We start from the raw sequence: 25,548 nt of genomic DNA on the forward strand, positions 1-25,548 counted from the left end.
GTTGTTGGAGATGATGATGATGATGATTTCCCCCTCCGGGGGGAAGTTCCCCCGACGGAATCGCTTCGCCGGAGGGCAAAAGTGCTCCTACCAAGTTCCGCCTCGAGGCGGCGGCACTTCGTCCCGAAAGTCCTCCTCTTATTTTTTAGGTCAAAATGACTTATATACTAGAAGATGGGCACCGGAGGTGGTCCGAGGAGGCCACAACCCACCAGGGCGCGCCTAGGGGGCCTAGTGCGCCTAGGTGGGTTGTGCCCACCTGGTGGGCCCCCCTCTGGTGTTTATTGGATCCAGTATTTCTTAAATAATCCATAAAAAATCTTCGTGAAGTTTCATCTCATTTGGAGTTGTGCAGAATATATGGCTTGGCGTAGCTTTTCCAGGTCCAGATTTCCAGCTGCCGGAATTCTCCCTCTTGGTGTGTTCCTTGCAAATTCTGAGAGAAAAGGCATTAGAATTACTCCAAAAAGCATTATTATGGATAAAAACATTATAAATAATAGTAAGAAAACATGATGCAAGATGGACATATCACCGCCGCCGCCTTGGATGTTGTCGTCGCCCACCTTGGAGAGGCTATCATCGATGACGCCGCCGTCTTCGCTGCCGGCTCCAGTCGCCGCATCCGCTAGGTCGGGGACATAGAGGAACTTCTCCAACAGGGCTTCCACCTGCTTCTTCATGGCCTCGGGGGCAGCATTGCGGGACTCAAGAGTCACCGAGTCGACCAGTGCACCAAGATCGAAGCTTGGGTCTCGGAGGTGGAGATGGCTGAAGACACGCGTCGCGACCGCGGTGAAAAGTGCATGACACTCCCCTCCACCATGGAACCCACTCTGGCACCCTCAAGTGTGTCGACGAGCTTGGGGAGAATACCAGCAAGGCCATCCTCCGGAATCGCCAGCGGTTTCTCGTACCCTTCTCCGTAAAGGGAGTGCAGCACCGTGCGGGACCTCACCTCGAGGGAGAGGAAGGCTTCGCGCCCCGTGGCTGCCGCCTTCTTGGTGACGGCAAGGGTCTTCTCCCTGGCTTCCAACCGGGCCTTCTCCTCAGAGACAAGCTGGGTGTGGGACGCCTAGGCCCTGTCTACCTCCTCCTTTAGCTTCCCAGGCGGCCCCGCTCTACAGCATGGTCCTTGGTCGCCTGGGCCAGCTCGGCGTCGCGGTCGGCGAGCGCTTCCTCCTGGGCCTTCAGCCCCTCCTCTCGTTCCTGGAGCCGACGAGCGTGGACATCCTGCTCCTCGCGAAGGGCCTTCAGCTCGGCTTCCTCCATGTTGCAATGCTCCTTGGCGGACACTGCGTCAGCTAGCGCCGCATCACGAGCCGTCATGGCCCCGCCGGCCTTCTTCCCGCTCCCCGTGGTGGCGGCCTTGGCCCGGCCTCAGGTCATCCTGGCAAACGTGTCGACCTAGAGCCACCCTGAGATCAGCGCCATGTGCCCGTCGGCGCCCTATAGATCGGTCTGGAGCTGGTCCAGCGTGATGTAGGCTTCTTCCAGAGCCCCGGGCCTGACGAGGGGGCCGCACTCCGCCAACGCGAGGGCCCGGGGAGGAGGCGACACTGGCGCCAGGACTGGCGTCACCGTAACAGCAAGGGCAGCCGGGGGCTCTGGAGCCCCTGAATCCCCGCAGGCGCGACGGGGACGGGTGGCTCCGGAGTCTGCTGGGCCATGAAGGCAGCCTTCTCCTAAGGCTCTACTACCATGCTCCGAGGGACCCGCTCCGTCACGGTGGAGTGCGAGGAGATTTCCTCCGTCTGCGCTAGGCCCACCACGGCCGTGGCAGACGGCGTTGCCTCCGGGGTCCCGGCTCCCTCCTCCCTCTTCTTCACCTCGGTCTCCATCCTGGTTACCAGGAGGGGAGCATTGTGGGCACGACATTAAGAACGGCAAACGAAAACAAGGCAAGAATACTTACTCGTCGGCAGCGACGAACACCTTCTTCCTGGCTAGGGCTAGGGCGCCCCCGACCTTCTTGAGCACGGGCTTCGTTGCACCCTGAGGATTAGCGGGGCGCATAGTGGCTGGCCTTAGTGCGACGGCGACAAACGACAAGGCGGAGGCGTCACCTCGAGGAAGGGATGTTGCCTCGCCCTTCTTCGGCATTGCTCAGCCTAGCCTCTGCAAGGGGGTGGCCCCAAACCTCATGACGACCCTGGTGGAGGGCGGAGATCCCTCGACCGGGAGCTGGGCAGCGTCGTTGTCGTCGGAGAGGCCATGGAGGAGAGGTCTCCGCCGCGTCATCCATGACCTCCTCTGAGTCCTCCTCCCCCTTCTCCTTGGCGTCATCGCTCGAAGACACCATCACCGGGGAGTTGGGGAGCACAGTCAGCACGAGCCCCAACTCACTAAGACGGGCATGGCGGCGACTAGCTCTGCCCTGTCGCCACGGCGGTACAACGGCAGATAGGCCGCTGGGAGGCCGCCCGGATCCTTCTCAAGCAGGATGTGAAGGGCCTTCTCTAGCTCCTCGCTTGTCAAGCTCCCTGGGTGCAGCCGGATGTTGTCCTTCGCGCCCATGAAATCCCACATGGGGCGCGAGCGAGACTGAAGCGGGGCCAGGCGCTGCGTCAGGAACTCCTTAACGAGCATGGCCCCCATCAGCACCTCGGACTCCATGTCCGCTTTCATCTTCCTCAGGACCGGCGCCGCCTAGGAGTCGGTGAGTTTCTCATGACCCCACTAGTCAAGCTTCTCCGGCAGCTCGGTCGGCAATTCCAGCCGCGCGTGGAGGCCCCTGGCGTCCATGAAGACCCACTTGCACCGGAAGTTCTCCACCTTCTTCCCGTCCCTCATGAGCGCGTTGCCGCTATGGACCATGATGAAGGAGACGCAGGCGAAGCACTAATTTGGGTCGTGCATCCGGAGGTAGAAGAAGTGGTGGAGGAGTGCGACGGCGGGCATCACGCCCACAAATGCCTCGCAGTAGAAGGCGAAGATGGACATGAGGAGGATGGAGTTGGGTTGGAGGTACAAAGCTTGAACCTGGTAGTGGTCGAGGATGGTGGTGAAGAACTTGGAGAAAGGCGGGACGAGCCCCACGAAGACACTGTGGAGGAAGAAGGGATAGAACGTCTCCGCCAGGGTCCGTGGATCGGTAGAGCCGACCAGGAGCAGCGTCTCCTTCTACTCGTTGTGGTCGCTCACCATCAATGGGAGCACGGCGGCGAGGTGCCTCTCCTCGATGATGGAGGACGCGCTGGGGGCCAGTGCAGGAGAGGAGGAGGAACTCGCGGCCTGCGTAGCCAACTTCACCTTCCCGGATGCCATCAGCGAAGAACTTGAGAGGAGAAATTTGGCAGATCTGGAGATGCTCTCGGCAGGAAGAAAGAGGATCCGGAGCAAGGCAAGAAGGAGGCAATGAAGGCTCGGAGGCAGACACCAGCCTTTTGTCAGCCAGGGGCAGTTGTCGAGGCAGCATGAGGAAGTGGAGACGCCCATGTCCCATCAAGCGCCACGCATCGACTCGGTCCGTAGGAGATTGGGGCCCGTGACATTTCTCCCTTGCCCTTTGGCTTCGCCTCAAAGCCAAGTCCAAGCGCGCCTTGGGCCCGGGGGCTACTGTCGGCATTCTGGGAACCAAGGTACCTACACTTGCCTGCCTATGGCCCACGACGTGGCTCCGTCGATGGCCTGGTACGGCCCATCTTCAACACCTTCAAGACAAGACCCTCGCGAGGCGGACGACATCAAGACCTTTGGAGGGAGCGGCCTCCTCAGGCTGGCCCCCGAGGAGCGGAGATCTCTATGCAGGTGGGCACCTCATGAGATTGAGGTGACGCCAGTCATGACGACCAAGGCCGGGCGGGCGCCAGCGGGCGCAGAGCAGCAGGTTTCCTCTTTGGTGCTAAGGAGGCAAGCGCAGGCGCGGGGTCCTAAGGAATCACCCAAAGGTTTCCATTCCCGTGCAACAAGACCAAGACCATCAGGATGGCAGGATGGATGTCATCACCGAGCCCACCGCGGTTTCACAATCAGGAACTTTGCATGCGAAGACCACCTTTCGCCAGGATAGGATGTACTACTTGTCCCATTTCAAAATTGTCCACTATGCGATCCCTTCCCGCCTATGCTTTGGGGGAAGAGGACCAAGGCCACTATAAATATAGGCTACCCACCACCGGGGAAGGTGGACCGATCCTTAGCTCACACCCACACTAGAACAGACCTCGTGAGGTTGTTCTTCCCTTGTACTAGTTCATCCTCAGCTCATCATGAGGCTAATCCACCACAAAGAAGGATCTTGGTGTTGTGCCCAGTGTACTGAACCCAATGACTCTATTATGACAACACTGGTGCCATTGCTCTAGCCAAGGAACCAAGGTTTCACAAGAGGACCAGAAACATAAAGCGACGCTTCAACTCCATCTGTGATGCAGTCAAGGAGGAGGACATAAATATTTGCAAAGTACATACGGATCTGAATGTTGCGGATCTGTTGACTAAACCTCTTCCACGGGCAAAACATGATCAACACCAGAACTCTATGGGTGTTAGATATATTACCATGTAATGCTAGATTATTGACTCTAGTGCAAGTGGGAGGCTGTTGGAAATATGCCCTAGAGGCAATAATAAAGTGGTCATTATTATATTTCCTTGTTCATGATAGTCATTTATTATCCATGCTATAATTGTATTGACCGAAAACTCAAATGCATGTGTGGATACATAGACAACAACATGTCCCTAGTAAGCCTCTACCGGACTAGCTCGTTGATCAAAGATGGCTATGGTTTCCTAGCCATGGACATGAGTTGTCATTTGATAACGGGATCACATCATTAGGAGAATAAGCATAGCATATGATCGTGTCAAGTTTATTGCTATTGTTTTTCTGCATGTCAAGTATATGTTCCTATGACCATGAGATCATGCAGCCCACTAAGGGGTTGTGCGCCCACCTCACCCCATCACACGTAACCAAAAGGGGTGGGGGTGCCCCCTAGGGCAGCCAACCCCTTTGCATTTGGGGGGCAAGGCTCCCAGGGGGAGGCACCCAAAACCCATCTAGGGTTTCCCTCCTGTGGCCGCCGCCCCCTAGATGGGATCTAGGGCGTCCCCTTCCTCCTCTATTCCCCATATATATAGAGAGGCAGAGAGAGGACAGCCACACCTCTTGAGCACAACTCCACGCCACGGCGCTGCCCCTCCTCTCCCTCGTAGCCATCTTCCTCTTCGCAGTGCTTAGCAAAGCTTTGCTGAGATTCCACAACCACCACCGCCACCACGCCGTCGTGCTGCTGGAGGACTCGAGCTACTACTTCACCATCGCTCGCTGGATCGAGGAGGTGAATGCGTCATCAAGTCGTACATGTGTTGAACGCGGAGGTGCTGTCCGTTCAGCACTTGGATCGAAGTTCGCGGGATGGATCGTGATTGGATCGCGAAGACGTTTGACTACATCAACCGCGTTTCTTAACGCTTCCACTTAGCGATCTACAAGGGTATGTAGATGCAATCTCTCCTCTCGTAGAGATTGATCTTGGTGAGCGTAGGAAAATTTTTGTTTCCCATGCAACGTTCCCCAACAACTATGTCAATAGGTTAGTCCCAGAAAATGATATAAAGTTGCTAGTAAATGAGTATAAAACATTCAAGAATGATACTTTAATAGCATGGAACAATCAAAAATTATAGATACGTTGGAGACGTATCACGCTACTGTACCCCGTCGTCATGTTGAGGTCGATGACAGCCGCGACCGGGATGGCGGGGGTGGCCGACGCGACCATGCTGCTATCCGGTGACGTGGAGAACCGGTTCTGGCCATGCAGCAATGGCGGATGATACCCGTGCGTCTCCGGTGTGACGGACAAGCTCGGAGACTAGTACCATGGAGGATGAAGGGCCGACGAGCTTCTGCTAGCCGCGACCATGACAACGACCATGGCTGGCGGGGTTGGCACAACCCTAACATGAGGAGGGTGTGCGCCTTGGTGACGATGTCCTCCTTGTCATTGACGTCGGCCTTGTGCTGCGCGGCCGCCTCAGCGGCGAAGTCGGCAGCGACTTTCTTCTCCTTCTCCCTTGTACGCTAGGCCCCCTCTTGGCCGATCCTTGGTCGAGCTTGGCGAGCTCCGTCAGCGTGAGTTCCGACCGCAACTTCTTGGGACCTTTCCTCTTCGCCGCGGGGCACCCGGTAGCGTCCAGGTCGCCGGGATTCTTTGGGGCGCCGACCATGAAGGAGGGAGGGAAGGGGGAGTGCAGGAGGGTTTTAGGGCAAATGGAGGGAAAGTGGACGCACGTGTCCCCGTCGGACGGGCCGGGGAAGGACAAGGGTGCACGTCCCGCCCATCTGCGCCATGTCCATTTTGACGCAAACACGGCTCAAAGTTGAGCCGGGAATGGATCGAAACCGGACCGAAAACATGCATTTATCCGTTTGCTTTCGCATGTTGCGCCGTGTTTTCTGTCCGTTTACCCCAAAATGACGGGACCGGACCATTTAGAGTCGTGCATTGGAGTTGGCTTTACGTTATCCAAACGGATAAAATCCGGACAAAACATATTGTCCATTTGGGTAGTTGCATCACCATGATTGAAATGTTCTCCCCATCGTCCATCGGCCATCGCACTCCGTTTCCGCACGTGCACCAGCGCACCGGGATCGCATCGCACTGCGCGAACCACTCCCAAAGTCCCCACTGGACTCCACCCGCCCCTCCCCACCCCGCGGATCCGGAATCCTCCACGAATTAACGAGTTTCCCCTCCCCTGCTGCCCGGCCGGCGCGCGCGGTCACCATCGTCCATCGACCGAAGCCAGTGCGCCCCCGCGGCCAGATCCGAGCGGAGGGATGACGGGGGCGGCGTCGCAGGCGTACGGGGAGGCGTGGTACTGGGACGAGCGGTACCGCAAGGAGTCGGGGCCCTTCGACTGGTACCAGAAGTACCCCGCCCTGGCGCCGCTGCTTCGCCTCTACGTGCGCCCGCACCAGCGCCTCCTCCTCGTCGGATGCGGCAACTCCGGTGAGTAGCCTATCTTTGCTCCACTCGCCCATGCACCCTCGGGGCGGGATCGATCAGGGAGGGAGTTTCTCTGGGCACCTTGGTTGACCTGCTCCAGCGTCTCTGGTTGGGATCGCCGGGAGACTATTCACTCGATCGATCAACTGGAATGCAATGTAGAATGTGTGCTCTACGGAGTCTTTATGTTTTTGTAGAATGAATCGAATGCTGTTAGACACAAAGGTTTCCTCAATCAGACAGCATTTGCTCAATGGTATTCCCTCAGTGCGATTACGTGGTAACAATACAATCAAAGCAACTCGTGATGTAGCAAGTTAATATGTTACTACTTATTACCAATCTGAGACAACCGGCCTCTCGGCCCTTTACCCCATTACCACTGAAAGCATATGACAAATATGATGCGTTGCGGTTCATGGCCCCATGTCTGGCCAAAACATCATGTGCAAAGTGACATGCGTGTATGAGCGACGTTGCTTTATCAGTGTCACACGTATGTCAGCAAAAAGGTGAAATGGGGTTGTGAGACATATCCCCTAGCGACTCCCTTCCCCAAAGCCGGACCCCTTGTAGTCAATGGATACGGAGTACGTACTAGTTAACTTAATTTAATGAACTACTGGTGATATGGAAATTTATGTACCACATTTCCTTTAATCAAATTTTGATAATATTTTGGTCCTAGTTGAGAGTTATTGAAGCATGATGGCCTCCTCGATCCATTTAGGTGCACCGTCTTGGGTTCATAAAAACTTACTGTCTGATAATTAGCACAGAATTGGCGAGTTACACAGTCCATTCTCATCTTCTATTGTCTTCTACTTATTGTATTGACTGTTAGGCATAGATAATGACGGAATTATTCTTATCCCTTTTGAAACTGGTTGTTTGTTGATTGAGATATTTTTTATCACTAATTTGCTATGCAGTTTCAGACTATATGATTTATTTCTGAATTTAGATGCAATTGTTATATTATTGCCAGCATGTTTATTCTTGGTTTAGTTGAAATTACTTGTTTTTAATCTATTTCGATGTTTCACAGTTTTTGGTGAAAACATGGTTCAGGATGGTTACCAGGACGTTGTCAACATTGATATATCGTCTGTGGTGATTGAACAAATGAAGAAGAAATACCATGATAAGCCTCAACTAAAATGTATAATCTTTGTTCCCAACATTCAGACATTGAATCCCTACGGAGTATCTACGGCTTACTATTGTATTATTTCCTGCAATTTACAGATACGAAGATGGATGTAAGAAACATGTCAGACTTTGAGTCTGGTTCATTTGATGCTGTTATTGACAAAGGTATCGTTATGATGTAAATGTAATGGTTGCCAGCATTATGGAACATCTATGCATGCGTATGTAACATGCCATTGGGTTCTAAACCATTCTGTTATTTGCAGGAACACTAGATTCTATTATGGTGAGTCAATTGTTGCCAGGATACTCAGATATTCTTCCCATGCCATACTCAGAGCCGTGTTTCTTGTATTGTAGTGCGGCCAAAATTCACAAGAGCATGCAGCGAAGATGCTAGGGGAGGTGAACAGGTAAATAATGGACTGATATTTGTTGTGATATCTCTGTTTATTTGACTATAGCTTTCTATTTGTTTCTTCTATCTGCAGAATCCTCAACGATAAGGGGGTCTACATCATGGTAATTGATAGTATTATTAACATGGTAACTCTGTGGTTTTCTTCTTGTGTTTATAAACTTCTTTGAGTGTCACAATGCTACAGATTACTTATGGGGATCCAAGTTATCGATTGAATCTTCTGAAGGACCTCCAATTTTGGACAGTAAAGCTTCACGTCATAGGTTAGTGGGTTTTGCCACCGGTTCGACTTAACGACGTCCTACTCTTGACCCTTTTGATCTATTATTTTTATTTTCTGAAGCTCTAAATAACAGTGTTATCTGTTTTATGATTTTACATACACAATCGACATAGCAGATAGGTGGGAGAGAAGTTCCAAAAAGACATGGGATCTGACCGAGCCACTGCCTTTACAAGATGATAGTACATCGATTATCAACCTTCTTGGCCCAAAACCTGATGTTCACTATATTTATGTCTGTATAAAGGTTAACCGTCGACAAGCTTGTCATAATCATCCGAACTTGCTTCCTGAACTCTTCATATGACTAGTTATTGAATAATCTTACATTGTTATGCAGGACAACGACAGTGCAAGGGTGGACTTGAAGGCCGAGGTCAATGAAGCAGACAAATGATCGCATATTATAACCTTTTTGGATCATCGTGTATAACCAGTGTAGCGAATAATGTAGGGAATACATTTTGTAACTCTTGACTTGTGTCGTTGTTGGCAACAATTTAGCAAAATTACAGCTAGGATGTTGCTTCTTCGATCATCGAATTTGGAATAGAAATGAATGTGCTGTTTTCATGTCTTTCGATCTTGTGTAGAATTTATTTCCGTGTTCACGGAACAGAGGACCCGCTCGGAGTGTGGGAAATCTTAGAGAAAATGATCTCGGTTTTCTACATAAAGAAAAGCCAGAATCTTGTGGGACGGAAAAGTATCTTGGGAAAATTTGTGGATGTTCACAACATATGCCTAGAACCCCTAAAAAAATATGAAAACAGTTTTCAAAAGTTTCGTTTTTTTTTGTTTTGGGTCTTCACAACATGTGTTTACAATTTCTTAAAACTTCAGAAGAGAAACTTGAACTTTTTAGGAATTGTCGACACATATGTTGTGAACATTCACATTGTTCCCTGATTTTTTTTGAAACTTCGGAATTTGACTTTTGTGAGTTGGGAGCATGGTATGTCTAAGTGTTGAAAGCACCGGATACTTTCCACTCCTGGCCTTTGTGGCCATTTTGGCGAACCCGCATGCAATTTTTCTTTGTTTTCAGAAAATATAAGGGAACAACTTTTTTATTTGACCTAAGTGTGATTTTTTTTCTTCTGCGTCCATCATGATTCAGTTCAGGCATTCAGCCCAGGCAAAGGGAAAGTGGAAGAATCCCTCAGTGGGACGGATCGACGTCCAGCTTCAATCCAACGCCTCCAGATTCGGCACGTCTCCTTCTCTTTCCCACCACCTCCCTAAAAATCCCTCTCCCCCCTTCTCTAGCCGCCTTCCTTCGGCCCCGCAGCTTTTCTCTCTCCTCACCGTCGCGCGTGTGCCCCTCCTTTCTGTCTCTCTCTCCTCCGCGCGCGCTCCCTCACTCTCCTCCCATCCGTCTAATGGAGGCCCTCGCCGGCGCCGCCGCCTCGTCCGCGCTCCTCCCGGCCTTCCCCGCCCACCAGCCTCACTCCCGCGTGGCGCTCCGCGCCCGCCCCTGCGGCCCCCTTCGCGCGGCCGCCGGCGGCGGAGGCAAGGACGACGCCGCCAAGCCGAACGGGACCCCCGTCGTCAAGGTAACAAACAGTGCCTGAACGCTTACGTGATGCAAAGTAAGAAGTGATGAAGATTTTGTTTGGGTAGTGGTTGCTGGGAGACGGGTGTGCCAGTGTAAAACATGTTGGGTTTAGGGATTTCTGTCAGATGCGAGGCCTGGGGCCTACCCAGACCTGTGGTGTTTCATTGTGTTCTTATTACGAGGTGACTAGGTTTCGAAGCTTGATATCTTTGAGATCGTTCGGTAAGTTTTGTGGATGTCATGAAAATAAAATAAACCTCCTTTTGTACCAATGAACATAGAACTTCCCAATAATAATTAGTTGAGAATCATGTCTAGCTTAGGGGTTCGCAAAGATATTAGTTAGCTTCTTGCTAGATTTTTTTAAGGTGATCCTGTATTTATATTTTGAAACTCAGGAGTGAATCAGGTCATTTTCTTTTAGTTTGCCTTTAGTGGGTCACATATCTTTGGTTTGTAATAAATTGCCTGATAGTTGAAGGTTGATCCAAGTCAAAACGGAGCTCTCGGTCCGGTCACAACTGACAAGTCACGCACGACCTCATCAACCAATTCAACTCCGGACTCCAGTGGATCCAGAGCTGGCTTGTTCAGAACCCCTATATCTGGTGGTGTGCAGAGTGCAACTTTTGCCCATGGTTTACCTCCACCGGCTTTGGCTGTTCGCAATTTAATGGAACAGGTAGCTTCTGTTACTTATCTCCTGGCCTTTGGGCTATTTTCTAGCCGGCTGGATGCTTATTCCTGTCTTACTGTGCTCACTAGGCACGATTTGCTCATCTATGCACTGTCATGTCTGGCATGCATCATCGACGTGCTGGATATCCATTTGGTTCACTTGTTGACTTTGCTAATGACTCAATGGGCCGTAAGATAGCTACTTTGGTTACATTTTGGATATAACTTGTACACTCTGTTTGGCCTCCTTGGGTAATTATTTTGTGTTGATGTCTTGCACAGACCCAATATTTTCTCTGTCGCCCTTAGCAATCCACACTAGAAACTTGCTCTCTGATCCAAGATGCACACTTGTTGTCCAGGTATGAAGTTTCTCGGCATGTTTTACTGGAAGTATAAAGGTTTGCTTGCTAATAATAGGATAACAACATCTAGTCCTTCATTACAGGTACCTGGATGGAGTGGATTGTCTAATGCTCGTGTCACAATATTTGGTGATGTCTACCCTTTGCCAGCTGAGCAACAGGTTCCTATTTAGCTGCCTTTGTTGCTTGATAATTGATAGTGCAGTCATCTAGGTAATTACTTTTCTATGGATAATTTTTTTGAAAGAAAAATGTAAGGAAACTCCAACAGTATGAATAGGAACCTGAAATACACGTCCATGAGGACTTAAATGGGATTGTACATCCTCTAGAACCCAAGTGATGGAAAAAAATTATATGAGACCAGGTCTCATGAGCTAGCAGGTGAGACCCACCCTGATGGATGACACGTGGCATTCACAAATCATAAAACATCTAATCTCCCCCCCCCCCCCCCTGATTTCAAGTGGGGGGTGGGGTAAATGCTTTGTGATTTGTAAATGCCACGTGTCATCCATCAAGATGGGTCTCATAAGCTAGCCCGTGAGACCTGGTCTCATATAATTCTTTTCCCCAAGTGAGCTAGCTAGGGTCACTTCCTTTTTCTCTTTCCTATGGATAGCTGGCATGTCAATCATTAAGAATTTGGCTCCTCCCATTGTGTGAAAACCATCTGTGGACTAAGTTTTCAAATTATAAATTCTCTGAGTAAGTAATTTTTGTTGAGCTTGGTTTTTGGTCTTCCCTTTTTTTTGGCTGCACTTTTCTCATGGCATGGGCTGAAAGAGAATAGATGTTCTGTCATGGCTGTTAACATAATACATGATCGATATGCATGACCATTAAGAGTAAATGCAGATTTATTCTTCCATTTGTGATTTTAAAAGATTTCATGAACTGACGGTGAATACATGTATCCGCTAGGAATGGGCACATAAGCAATATGTTGCAAAACACCAACAATGGGCGTCTCAACAGTGGGGAAATTTTTACTACTACAGGATGCAGAATATCAGGTCTGTGATTTGATTTGATGAGTTATACTCTTCCATCATTTCAGGTTGATGAATCCATTTACCGTTTACACAGATGCACATCCCTTCTCCCTTCCATTACTCATAGATGCTTGTGTAACTTATGATTTGTGACAAACTATTTGCGGTAACCACAGCGACATATATTTTATTGGAGGCTTTGGCACTGTTGCATGGGTAGATGTGAAACAGTATGAAACTATTCAACCTGACAAGATAGCAGTTGACGGCGGCGAACAAAGCTTAAAGGTAAACTATGAATGCCATTATCAGCAGATTAGCTGGATCATCATATTAGTCATGTGCCCGTACATGTAATATGTGAGTACAGTAAAACGTCGACCACTTTTGATGGATGCTCTGCATGTAGGAGTTGAACGCTATTTTCTCTAAACCACTTAGAGAGTTCATGTCTGCTGAAGGGGAGGTTGACGATGCTGCTCTTATATCCGTAGACAGCAAAGGGATAGACATTCGGGTTCGCCAGGGTGCACAGGTAAACTTTATTCAGATTGCCGTCACTAGTAGAGACGCTATTCTCTGAGGAAGAAAATCTTCTCTCCACTGCCTTCAGTTTGCAATTTATTCTGTGCAGTTCAACATCCAGAGACTTGCATTTGATGTACCATACAAGGTGGAGACTCTAGAGGAGGCCAAGAGAGCACTCCATAAGATAATCAAGACAAGCAGCAAATAAGCCGAAGCGCACACGACCTGCACTTGGTTTCACCAGCCCTACAAGCCCACGCCGTGAGTCGACAAAAATAACCAAGGATATGTAATCTAGCGTACACAGACGCAAAATAAGATGATTTCTCTTTAATAATGAGAAACTCCCTGGCAAGTCCCCATATAGTGTGTACCCATATGCTTGTATCGCTTGAACTGTAGTGAAGCTATGTTGTGCAGCCTGTGCTTGTGGAAGCCGGACGCTTTTGTCGGACAAGCTAGTTGTTGGTTTCTGTGTCCCGGCATAGTTTATTTTGACTATGATATGAAGCATCAGCATCTGGACTCAACTGGTACAAGTTTGAATGTGCCTGTGATGATTTTGACGCTAAATTGTGAAGTATTTTTCTTGCCATGTCGTTCAGTTGCGTACTCCTGGAACTGGATTTATGGTGCAAAATGCAGGTACTTTTGTGGACGTGCAGTGTTTTTATTTTGGAAACTCGGCCCCTGAGGCCTTGTACAATGCAAGGTGCTTAGAGGAGGTGTTTCGAAAAATAAATCAGGTTTTTCTTAAGCACCGATGCTTATTTATATATGATAGACGCTTAATTAGGCATCTCTCGCACCGGTGCTTTAGAAAAACCGCCTTATTTTTCTAAGCACCTCGCTAAGAGCCTAGCATTGCATAAGGCCCGAGGATCTCGATTCTTAAAAAAGAAGAATAGAGTTGCCCGGTTAATTAGCAGAAAACCAAGCGAAAACTGTTACAACACGCCTGCAAAGAGGGCATTCCAACCGACATGGCACCCACAGGACCCAAACTTACCGTTGAGATTGTCTACAATGTCATTGTCATCACCTCTTCTCCAGCAAGCGACTCCGACTTTGATGCTGCCGACCCTTTCGAATGAATGAGCCATGGAACCACCTTTACTCCAGCAAGCGACTTCGACTTCGACGCCACCGACCCTTCCAAACGAACTGCCGACCCTTTCGAATGAATGAGCCATGGAACCACCTTTACTCCAGCAAGCGACTTCGACTTCGACGCCACCGACCCTTCCGAACGAACGAGGCACGGAACCTTGCCGACCAAAGCCAAACAATCGCTTGGCTACGTCGAGGACCAGACATCTCCGACTTTGATAACAAGCCTCACAGGAGAAAAGGAGCATGCCTGGCACCTACAAAGTCCAGACTGCCAATCGCCTAGCATTGTTGTCGCCACGTAGCCCTACAACGTCGCAGTTCTGACTTCATGCTCATGAACCAGTCGACTGTTAACGACGAAGGCACGCCACGACCCTGCACATCTCGCCACCATCATCGCCGCCACACAAGTCGCAACTCCAACCACCGACACCGCTGATCGGACACCTGTCGCCCGCGATGTCGTGCACGTCCATCCTACAAGCAGCGCCAATAGGACCATGATCTTCAAGACTATGCCCCAGAGAGGGATCACGATGATGGAGACGCTGCCGCCGCCCGATCCAACGGATCTAGACTTTTGCCTGAAGATCTTGCCCATGAGTTTGAGTTGAGGAAGCTTTGAGCTCCCAGAAAACGCCTCCAAGAAGTACATTGACGCCCACGGGCGCCGCCGCCGCCGGCCATCACTTGCCAGGCCTTCGCCCTGAGCCCCTGAGAGGCGTGGCCACCAACCTCACACAGGTGCCGCCACTGGCCCGCACACCCCGAGCACAACAAGCACATCAACCACATTGGGCGACCTCCATCCTCACCGCCTGCAAAGGTGAGCCAACCAACCGACTAGATCAGTCGCCCACCCTACTGCACTTCCATGGAGCCGCTGCACATCATCACCACACGGCTCGCCGAATAACACATCCCGGCTGAGCCGACCGTCCCACGAACGCGCGCGAACCCGATTTGGACCGCACCGGCCAGGTTTGGTGAGTCGCGATCTCTAATTCGAGCCCCCACCCAAGAGAGCCCGCACGGGAAGGGGAAGGGGGTTGCCACCCCGCCTTGACCTGCCGCTGGAGAAGAAGCATCGACGACGACGCCAGCCGCCACGCAGCGCAGCAAAGGGGCCAAGCCTCCCCCACCACATGCTTACATGCTACTTCTTGAGCTTGCGTTAATTTTTCCTTGAAGAGGAAAGGATGATGGAGCAAAGCAGAAATAAGTATTTCTCTCAGTTAAGAACCAACGTATCAATCCAGTAGGAGGTACAAGCAAGTCCCCAATATATGCACCTGCACAAACTAACAAATACTTGCACACAACGCGAAAAATGGGTTGTCAATCCCTTCACGGTCACTTGCAAGAGTGAGATCTAATAGAGATAGATATAAAAAATCAGTAAAAGGAAAAATAAAGTAAATATAAATAAATTGCAGCAAGGTATTTTATAGATCTGAAAATATGTGATGAAAATAGACCCCGGGGCATAGATTTCACTAGAGGCTTCTCTCTTGAAAGAACACATACGATGTGTGAACAAATTACTGTAATTGATAGAAAAGCATAAAGTTATGACGATATCTAAGGCAATGATCATGAATATAGGCATCACGTCCATAACAAGTAGACCGAAACGATTCTGCATCTACTACTATTACTCCACACATCGATCGCTATCTAGCATGCATCTAGTGTATTAAATTAACAAGAACAGAGTAACGCCTTAAGCAAGATGGCATGCTGTATATGGATAGATCCAATCAATATGATAAAACCCCCATCTTTTTATCCTTAATGGCAAAACCAACTTCTTGAGCTTGCGTTGGTTTTTCCCTTGAAGAGGAAAGGGTGATGCAGCAAAGTAGAGATAAGTATTTCCCTCAGTTTGAGAACCAATGTATCAATCCAGTAGGAGACAACGCACAAGTCACCGAATACCTGCACAAACAATCAAACAACTTGCACCCAACGCGATAAAGGGGTTGTCAATCCCTTCACGGTTACTTGCAAACGTGAGATCTGATAGAGATAGATAAACGGTAAAGTAAATATTTTGGGCAATTTTGGTTTATAGATCGGAAAGTAAAAGATTGCAAAAGAGTAAATCGGAAACTAATACTGTAGATCGGAAACTTATATGATGGAAAATAGACCCCGGGGCTATAGGTTTCACTAGAGGCTTCTCTCAAGATAGTAAATAATACGGTGGGTGAACAAATTACTGCCGAGCAATTGATAGAAAAGCGCAAAGTTATGATGATATCTAAGGCAATGATCATGAATATAGGCATCACGTCTGTGACAAGTAGACCTAAACAATTCTGCATCTACTACTATTACTCCACACATCGACCGATATCCAACATGCATCTAGTGTATTAAATTAACAAGAACGGAGTAACGCCTTAAGCAAGATGACATGTGTAGATGGATAGATCCAATCAATATGGTAAAAAAACCATCTTTTTATACTTAATGGCAAAAATGCAAATCCGTGCCTCGCTACCCCTACTATCATTGGGTGAGGACACCATAAGATTGAACCCATCACAAAGCACCTCTTCCATTACAAGAAAAACCAATCTAGTTGGCCAAATCAAATCGATAGATCGGAGTGAAATACTAAGCTATCTTAATCATGCATAAAAGAGTTTAGAGAAGACTCAAATAATATTCATAAATAATCTGATCATAAATCCACAATTCATCGGATCTCAACAAATGCACCGCAAAAGAAGATTACATCGAATAGATCTCCAAGAACATCGAGGAGAACATTATATTGAAGATCAAAGAGAGAGAAGATGTAACGCCCCGAGACCGTTGTGCCAGGTGTCTCCCAGTTATTCGCTGTCGTTGCCATGTCTTTTGCTTGCGTCTTGCATTTCATCATGTCATCATGTGCATTGCATCGTCATGTTTTTGAAACTTGCATCCGTCCGGGTCTTCCGGTTCTCTCCGTGTCCGTTCTAAGCCCAACCACACTCACACGCGCCCGTGGCATGTCCGAAATAGTATTTTATAAGTGGCCGGAAAATGTTCTCGGAATGGGATGAGAGTTGGCGTGCGGTCTTGTTATAGTGTAGGTAGACCGCTTGCCAAGTTTCATCGCAATCGGAGTCCGTTTGATGCCCCCAACAGATATTTATAGCGGCAATATAGCCGGTCTAACGTCGGACGTTTTCGGTCTCCGGAAACAGTCACCGGGGCTCTCTCTCTTCTTTTCTCTCAGCTCGAGACCGTCTATGCAGTCTACCTCTCACCGCCAGGCCCTACTTGACCTCTCTCGTCAGTCCGCGGACCTCCTCCCGCGCGCGTCCGAAATCTGTCCCGGACCCGACCTGGCAGTCGTTACCGCTGTGTCCGGATCATCCCCTAACATCTACAAAACATCAACGTTTTCTTATTTGGACTCCTCTAACCTTTTATTCTCGGTTGTCCATTTACGATCGGAGGGTTCCGTTAGCCCCTAAACTCTCCCTCTTTCCTTATATATATATACACACTCCCTAGTCTAAATCTAGACCAAACCCTAGAAACTAGGGATCTTGTCCCATCCTCCGCCGCCGCCAGCCCACTATCTCCTCCTCCTTGGGATCCCCTCCCGATCCAAGACCACCAACCATCGCTCTTCTGCTCCTCCTTGATCCGAGCATGCACCCGATCCAATCCTTTTAGCCTCCACCAACCACTGATTCCATCCAACCAGCAGCCTCCACCTCCTCCCTTCGAACCATCCTCGCGCCTGCCTCCAGATCGAGCAGGAAGCTTGTTCCCGGCCTCTTCCCCATCACCTACTGCAGTCGCTCGCTGCTCCGGCAGGCCACCGAAGCCAGCCAGCGCTGGATCTCTTCCTCCTGACCTCCTCTTCCCCTGCTTCTTCCTTCTCCTCCCCATCCCTGTCTTTCTTGCATGCTCGCTCTCTCCAGTTGCAGGAACGATGCCATGGCCGCCGCCTCGAGTACCTGCCACTGCCGGAGTCCCTGTCGCTATCGTCTCCATCAGTTCCTGGCAAGGACGGCGCCCCTCCAGTTCGTCGTCACCGCACCAAGTCCCGCTGCCGCCCTGCATTTGACCTTTAGCGCCGTCATTCAGCCTCTAGCGAGCAGAGAACGAGCAACAACAGTTCGCCCGTTCATCCCCGTTGACCCGCACCATGCACCCGTCCCGGAGTTCGTCCGCCTTCCCAAGCTGCCACGAACCAGATCCGGGCCGGAGGCCCCTGTTCCCGGCCGTTCCCTGCCATCGGCGCCGCCTTCTTCAGGTCACTGCGCCTGCACGCCAAGTCCCACGACACGCACGCTGCAAGCCACCACCGCGCGCTCCTACCTGCGTTGACTGAGGCCGTGCCGGGCCCAGATCTCGCCAGCGTCCGCCACGCGCATGGGCCTCTTTGCCTCTCCAAGGCCCAGCGCCTCCCTTTGCGGCCTGCTTCTTCCTCCGACTGGGCAAGGCCCATGGTGAGGCACCAGCGCCTCCTTGTTTTTTTCTTTCTTTCTCTCTGTTGGCCCAGCGTGAGCAGTTCCCTCGGCCCAGTTTGCCTTAGATCTGGCTCGTGTTGTTTTATTCCTGAGAGGGCGATTTTTTTCTAATTTTCAGGAGTTTGCAGATTTATAGAAAACCCCCTGCTGTTCATGCATTTAATAACTCTCAAACCGTGCATCCAAATTAAACAAACTTAATATGAAACTTGCTTAGAATTTTGTCTAGTTTCATATTATGCCACTTTCATCCATGTTTAAAATGTTTAAAATGATGTTTGGTTAAATTTGCTCCTATGCCATGTTAAAATGCTTTAATTCATAACTAAATAACCGTAGCTCCAAATTTAATAAACTTTATATGTAAATGGGGTAGGAAAATGCCTAGTTTAACATGGTGGCATCACTTTGCATGTTTAACAACTCTAAAATTGTGTTTAGGGCAGAACAATACCAAACCTAATATATGCATATGGGGATTTATCGGAATTGTTGTCCGTTGCTTCCGGCCTCATTTAAACTTGCCTAGTTAGGTAGTTTTATTATGCTTCACCCTCTTGCCATGTTAATCAACATTTAATCTTGTTGGGTACATAAACGAGAGAGAACTAAATAAGTCATGTGGTGTTTTCTTCAATATGCAACTCCGTTGCATATTGAGCTCCACTTAAGTTGTAGTGTTGTTTGTTGCACTTTGCCATGCCATGCCATGCTTCATTAAACCGGACATGCATCATACTTGGTTGTGCATCATGCCATGTTTATGTGCTGGTTGTTTACCATGTTGTTTGCTTCTTTCCGGTGTTGCTTCTTCGGGTTGGTTCCGATAACGTCGCGTTTGTGAGGACCCGTTCGTCTACGTCCGTTTGTCTTCTTCATGGACTCGTTCTTCTTCCTTGTGGGATTTCAGGCAGGATGACCATACCCTCGAAATCACTTCTATCTTTGCTTGCTAGATGCTCGCTCTTTTGCCATGCCTATGCTGCGATACCTACCACTTGCTTATCATGCCTCCCATATTGTTGAACCAAGCCTCTAACCCACTTTGTCCTAGCAAACTGTTGTTTGGCTATGTTACCGCTTTGCTCAGCCCCTCTTATAGCGTTGTTAGTTGCAGGTGAAGATTGAAGTTTGTTCCTTGTTGGAACATGGAGATGTTGTTCCTTGTTGGAACATGTTTACTTGTTGGGATATCACAATATCTCTTATTTAATTAATGCATCTATATACTTGGTAAAGGGTGGAAGGCTCGGCCTTATGCCTGGTGTTTTGTTCCACTCTTGCCGCCCTAGTTTCCGTCATATCGGTGTTATGTTCCCGGATTTTGCGTTCCTTACGCGGTTGAGTTATAATGGGAACCCCTTGACAGTTTGCTTTGAATAAAACTCCTCTAGCAAGGCCCAAACTTGGTTTTACCATTCACCACCTAGCCTCTTTTTCCCTTGGGTTAGGCCAGCCCAAGGGTCATCTTTATTTTAACCCCCCCGGGCGAGTGCTTGTCTAAGTGTTAGTCCGAAATGGGCAGCCTGCGGGGCCACCTCGGGGAAACTTGAGCGCTGGTTTTACTCGTAGCTTGACCTATCCGGTGTTGCCCTGAGAACGAGATATGTGCAGCTCCCATTAGGATGTCGGCGCATCGGGCGGCTTTGCTGGACTTGTTTTACCATTGTCGAGGATGTCTTGTAACCGGGATTCCGAGTCTGATCGGGTCTTCCCGCTAGAAGGAATATCCTTCGTTGACCGTGAGAGCTTGTGATGGGCTAAGTTGGGACACCCCTGCAGGGATTTGAACTTTAGAAAGCCGTGCCCGCGGTTATGGGCAGATGGGAATTTGTTAATGTCCGGTTGTAGAAAACCTGAAGTTCATCCTAATTAAAATACATCAACCACGCGTGTAACCGTGATGGTCTCTTTTCGGCGGAGTCCGGGAAGTGAACACGGTGTTGGAAAATGCTTGACGTAGGTTGTTCTAGGATCACTTCTTGATCATAGTTTCTCGATCGTGCTTTGCCTTCTCTTCTCGCTCTCTTTTGCGAATAGGTTAGCCACCATATATGCTAGTCGCTTGCTGCAGCTCCACCTCATACCTTTTACCCTTCCTATAAGCTTAAATAGTCTTGATCGCGAGGGTGTGAGATTGCTGAGTCCCTGTGACTCACAAATACTTCCAAAACCAGTTTGCAGGTGCCGATGATACCGTGCAGGTGATGCCACTGAGCTCAGGAGGAGCTCGATGAAGATTTTGTCCTTGTATTGTTTCGTTCTAGTTGATCAGTAGTGGAGCCCAGTTGGGGTCGATCGGGGATCTGTGTAGCTTTTGGGGTAGTCTTCTTTTATTTTGGTTCCGTAGTCGGACCTTGTATGTATTTGGTTGATGTAATGCTTTATTCATGTAATTGTGTGAAGTGGCGATTGTAAGCCAACTATGTATCTCTTTCCCTTATGTATTACATGGGTTGTGTGAAGATTACCTCACTTGCGACATTGCTTTCAATGCGGTTATGCCTCTAAGTCGTGCTTCGACACGTGGGAGATATAGCCGCATCGAGGGCGCTACAAGTTGGTAATCAGAGCCTTCCCCGACCTTAGGAGCCCCCTACTTGATCGAATAGCTGGCGTTGTTGAGTCTAGAAAAATGTTTTGAGTCATTTAGGAATTATATATATCAGAGAGTTAAGACTTCTTTTTACTCCTCAGTCCCTTCGTCGCTCTGGTGAGGCATCCTGACATAGAGTTTTGACTCTTCTCTTCTCAAATTTCACTATTTTTTTTAGGATCACGCGGGTATCTTGGAATCGTTCCGATGGTTTTGTGACGAGAACATTGTTCTTGGTGCCTCCTGACATTTAGGGGTTGTGGCAGTGTCCCGAGGAGTTGAGCTCCGAGGTGTTGTCGTCACAATTTTATCGTTGCAGTTCTGGAATACCTGAGATTAGTTTCGCCGACATCGAAAATCTCTTTTATGCAGTTGTTGGTGAGATAACCTCGACGCCTGCCAGTACTGGGGCGGGAGTTCGGGAGTATCACCATAACTTGTATAACAGACACTTTTCGAAGGTTGAGGTAAACGATTTCCGAAGGTTTCTTGGTTATGTGTTGAAGGATGGATACAACTGGATGTAGGATTTGTTAGTTTTGGGTGAGATATTATGCTACCCCTATATCCCCAACACCTGATAGCATAACCGGAAAATTTCGGGAGTTTATAAGTGGGAATTCTAGTAGCTCTGAGGATATCTTTCAGACAGATGTATGATTTGAAATTGGGGTTCGCCGTCTAGTGGTCCGCCTATCCACGGTTGGTTTTACAGTGGTATCGTTGTGTCTTAAAGAGTCCTTGGCTATGCCGACTCGGGGACGCTTTGTATGTCATGTGCACTGCCTTGTACATGATGGTGTTGTATGATCGAGCCCATGTAGGCCCCACCACGAAAACTTCGGACGAAATCTCTATCATATGTTTGTTCCGGCTTATTTTGCAAGCCAATCCTTTGTTTTGTTTTGAGTGGTGATATTCGAGTTGCTTCGAAGTCAAATGTTGATTCCATACCTTCCCCAAATGGTGTTCTCATACTCCGATGTGAATACCAATCCTTCTTGATCATCAAGATTGTTTTGTCAACCCTTTTTAACCAGTGTGCTTCTCTTCAAGTGTATCCGATCATTTCAACATCCACAAGATCAATTATCAGTTCTTCTCAATGGTGCTTGTTTCATTCGTCCCAAGTTGCCTTTGTTTTCCCACCCACCCACCCTTTTTATTCAAGGACTCAGATATCTTAATCAAGTATCCATCTTATTGATGCGATGCCTCTTCATTCCTTTTCCGTCAATGTTTCTTATCCGGTGATTCTCATGAAGATTCTAACGGAGTTTCAAGTTATCATTATTCGTTCTTTTTTTCTCCGGTGGTTTGAATTCAAGCTTTGTTGAGTATATCCTTTCCTCGTTTCAATGCTCTCTCATGCCGGTGCAAGTCTTAATCATTCACCTCTCGCTATTCAATTGTTTCGGAGTTCTCAAGATATCTTGAAGATTCGTGTTTCCACTCTGCAGTAGTTCAAGATCTTTCGAGGATGTTCTCTCATTCAAGCCATTTAATTCAACTGACGCAATCTATCTTTTAAATCATTCAACGGTGTTTCTTTTGAGTGGGCCCTAACCTACAAGTCTTATCCCAGGATCTTACCTGACTCTTCTTATTTTCTCGGAGCTATCCTCAAATCTCTTTTCGAAGTTTGATGTAAGAATGATTTATCATCAGTCAAATGCCTTCTCCTAGATCTTTCACAATTTTTTTCATCGTTGGCTCAACCTCTCCTCTTTTAATCATTCCGGAGTGTCTCAATAATTCATGGTGGTGTCTCTCATCGTCATTCTCTATATTTGAAGACCGAAGAAGATTTTCCCCTCAATCTTGCTCCTTTCTCTTCAAGATTCGTGATGCTAGCTTACTGCCATCCTCTCATAATTGTTTTGATTGTGAGTATTCTTTTCACCTATCCGGAGAATTTCATGAGTTATTTCCATTTCTTTACTCCGAAGGCCATCTTTTCAAATATTAGTCATTCCAGCTTCCAGCTATCTTTCAACAAATCTTACCGGTGCTTCATTCAAATATCCTCTAATCAGCTCGCGATCTCTTCGTTCACTTTCATCTAAACTCTCTCATGTATCTTCGTTCATTTGCTAATTCTTACCGGTGATTCACCCCTTTTACTTTGTTCGTTTTCTATCCTACCGGTGGTTCGTTCAATATTTTCCCAAGTTGGCGCTATATCTATCTTAATGCTCTCTACGAGAACAAGTAGTATGTCAAATCCGCTGCTTGTCATCAATTTAAATTGGTGAAGGATAAGCATAACGTAATTCTTATTCTTGTTCATCCAAGCGATTAATTCCTTATTTCAGAGGTGCATCAACTTCTTGATTCCAATTGTGTTCAGCTTTTTCTTTTCCCGGAGTTTCAAGATCTCTCTTTTATCTCGTCGCAAGCTTCATCTAATCATTTCAAGGCTTCAACCTAATTCTTTTCATCCTTCACTTCTTTGTGATCATTCTTTTAACCGGAGTTCTTCATGAAGGTTCTACATGATGGTTCATCAAGGATTTATATTCCTTCTCGAAGTGTTCATTGAGGTTATTTTTTAAGGAGCTCAATCATTCTTCTTCCTGCATTCCGGAGTGCAATTCTTTTTAACTTTTCTTTTGAGATGGTGTTATGTCTTTCTTGACAATTTCCCTTCATGTTTCATGATTCAAAAGTTGTCAGGAATGAGATACTTAAACCCATCAATTTCTTCTTTGGATTTATCTTGGGTTATTTTTCACCTAAAACCTTCCCTAAGGAATGTTGCTATTAGGGTGGTTTTCAATAATCCAAGTTTCCTCCTGTTCTCGCGATGAAAGATGTTTTCATCTCTTCGTCGTTCTCAAGCAAGCAATTGTTTTCGTTTGTGGCAGGTTTCCACCTCAAGTTTTTGAGATGTTTTCCATAAGCCCTCAACAAGCTTACTATTTTCGTTGTTGATTTCCCAACAACTCCGTTCAATCCTTCTTTTTAAGGCTGCTCTCTCAAATTCATTTGAGGTAGAACATGTTGTTTTCTTCTCCGTTCTTTTCATTGCATTCTTTCATTTCTTCCGGAGGCATTGTGATGATGCTCTCTTCACTCATCATCTCGTATTGTGAAGATCATGTTCTTTCCTTTGCTTACCCATTCAACTGGAGTGCCGTGTCCTTCATTCAAGTTCTCTCATCTTATCAAGTTTTGCCTCACTTTTCAACCGGAGTGCTGTCTGAAATCTTTTTACCCATTGTGCCATTCTTTCAATAGTTCCGGAGGCGGTGTGTTGTTGATCTCATCAAGTATATTCTCATATTGTCAAGCTCTTCTTCAATTCCTTCCATTTACAGTCAGAGTGCTGTCCAAATTATATCATTCTTTTTCCCTCTCTATATTGTTTTAACCAGAGTGTTGTCGTAATTGATCTTTACCGTTCCTTGTTCCTCTTTTCTAACGGATTGTTTTCAACTTTGAACATCTTCGTCGTTTTCTTTCTTTCAATTTTTCAACCTCGCAAGGTTCTTTGGTTTCACTCTTTTGTTAAAGAAGCAACTTAGTTTTACCTCTTATCTTCCTCTTCCTTTTCCCTCCGATGCCATTCTAGATCTCGGGACAAGATCCTCTCGTAGTGGTGGAGTGTTGTAACGCCCCGAGACCATTGTGCTAGGTGTCTCGCAGTTATTCGCTGTCGTTGCCATGTCTTTTGCTTGCGTGTTGCATTTCATCATGTCATCATGTGCATTGCATCATCATGTTTTTGAAACTTGCATCCGTCCGGGTCTTCCGGTTCTCTCTGTGTCCGTTTTGAGCCCAACCACACTCGCACGCGCCTGCGGCATGTCCAAAATAGTATTTTATAAGTGGCCGGAAAAAGTTCTTGGAATGGGATGAGAGTTGGCGTGCGTTCTTGTTATAGTGTATGTAGACCGCGTGCCAAGTTTCATCGGAATCTGAGTCCGTTTGATGCCCCAACGGATATTTATAGCGCCAATATAGCCGGTCTAACGTCGGACGTTTTCGGTCTCCGGAAACAGTCGCCGGGGCTCTCTCTCTTCTCTTCTCTCAGCTCGAGACCGTCTATGCAGTCTACCTCTCACCGCCAGGCCCTACCTAACCTCTCTCGTCAGTCCGCGGACCTCCTCCCGTGCGCGTCCGAAATCTGCCCGGACCCGACCCGGACAATCGTTACCGCTGTGTCCGCATCATCCCCTAACATCTACGAAACATCACCGTTTTCTTATTTGGACTCCTCTAACCTTTTATTCTTGGTCGTCCATTTACGATCGGAGGGTTCCGTTAGCCCCTAAACTCTCCCTCTTTTCTTATATATATATACTCCCTAGTCTAAATCTAGACCAAACCCTAGAAACTAGGGATCTTGTCCCATCCTCCGCCGCTGCCAGCCCACTATCTCCTCCTCCTTGGGATCCCCTCCCGATCCAA

General features: G+C 48.1%; 2 protein-coding genes across 5 annotated transcripts; both read left to right on the top strand.

Moving 5' to 3' along the window:
• The first annotated feature begins 6,604 nt into the window (after nucleotides 1–6,604).
• Nucleotides 6,605–9,398, top strand: LOC123151507 (EEF1A lysine methyltransferase 4). 3 transcript variants are annotated; one of them, XM_044571204.1, is made up of 9 exons: nucleotides 6,605–6,968; nucleotides 8,014–8,127; nucleotides 8,214–8,282; nucleotides 8,384–8,403; nucleotides 8,478–8,530; nucleotides 8,609–8,639; nucleotides 8,723–8,801; nucleotides 8,920–9,068; nucleotides 9,162–9,398. In XM_044571204.1, the coding sequence occupies exons 1-9, from the start codon at nucleotides 6,797–6,799 to the stop codon at nucleotides 9,216–9,218; spliced, it is 744 nt and encodes a 247-aa protein (XP_044427139.1). In that variant the 5' UTR covers nucleotides 6,605–6,796; the 3' UTR covers nucleotides 9,219–9,398. The 3 variants fall into 3 exon arrangements, with proteins under 3 accessions (XP_044427139.1, XP_044427140.1, XP_044427141.1); XM_044571205.1 differs by having other exon boundaries at nucleotides 6,607–6,968; nucleotides 8,935–9,068; XM_044571206.1 differs by having other exon boundaries at nucleotides 6,619–6,968; nucleotides 8,938–9,068.
• Nucleotides 9,399–10,072: 674 nt separating this feature from the next.
• On the top strand, nucleotides 10,073–13,475 carry LOC123151506 (uncharacterized). Of its 2 annotated transcripts, none has more exons than XM_044571202.1 (9): nucleotides 10,073–10,377; nucleotides 10,855–11,061; nucleotides 11,145–11,247; nucleotides 11,340–11,419; nucleotides 11,506–11,583; nucleotides 12,347–12,438; nucleotides 12,594–12,705; nucleotides 12,827–12,952; nucleotides 13,052–13,475. In XM_044571202.1, the coding sequence occupies exons 1-9, from the start codon at nucleotides 10,204–10,206 to the stop codon at nucleotides 13,151–13,153; spliced, it is 1,074 nt and encodes a 357-aa protein (XP_044427137.1). In that variant the 5' UTR covers nucleotides 10,073–10,203; the 3' UTR covers nucleotides 13,154–13,475. The 2 variants fall into 2 exon arrangements, with proteins under 2 accessions (XP_044427137.1, XP_044427138.1); XM_044571203.1 differs by having other exon boundaries at nucleotides 10,089–10,377; nucleotides 10,861–11,061.
• Nucleotides 13,476–25,548: the final 12,073 nt, after the last annotated feature.

The sequence above is a fragment of the Triticum aestivum genome, chromosome 7A (assembly GCF_018294505.1).
Source record: "Triticum aestivum cultivar Chinese Spring chromosome 7A, IWGSC CS RefSeq v2.1, whole genome shotgun sequence".
In the NCBI taxonomy this organism is placed as follows: domain Eukaryota; kingdom Viridiplantae; phylum Streptophyta; class Magnoliopsida; order Poales; family Poaceae; genus Triticum; species Triticum aestivum.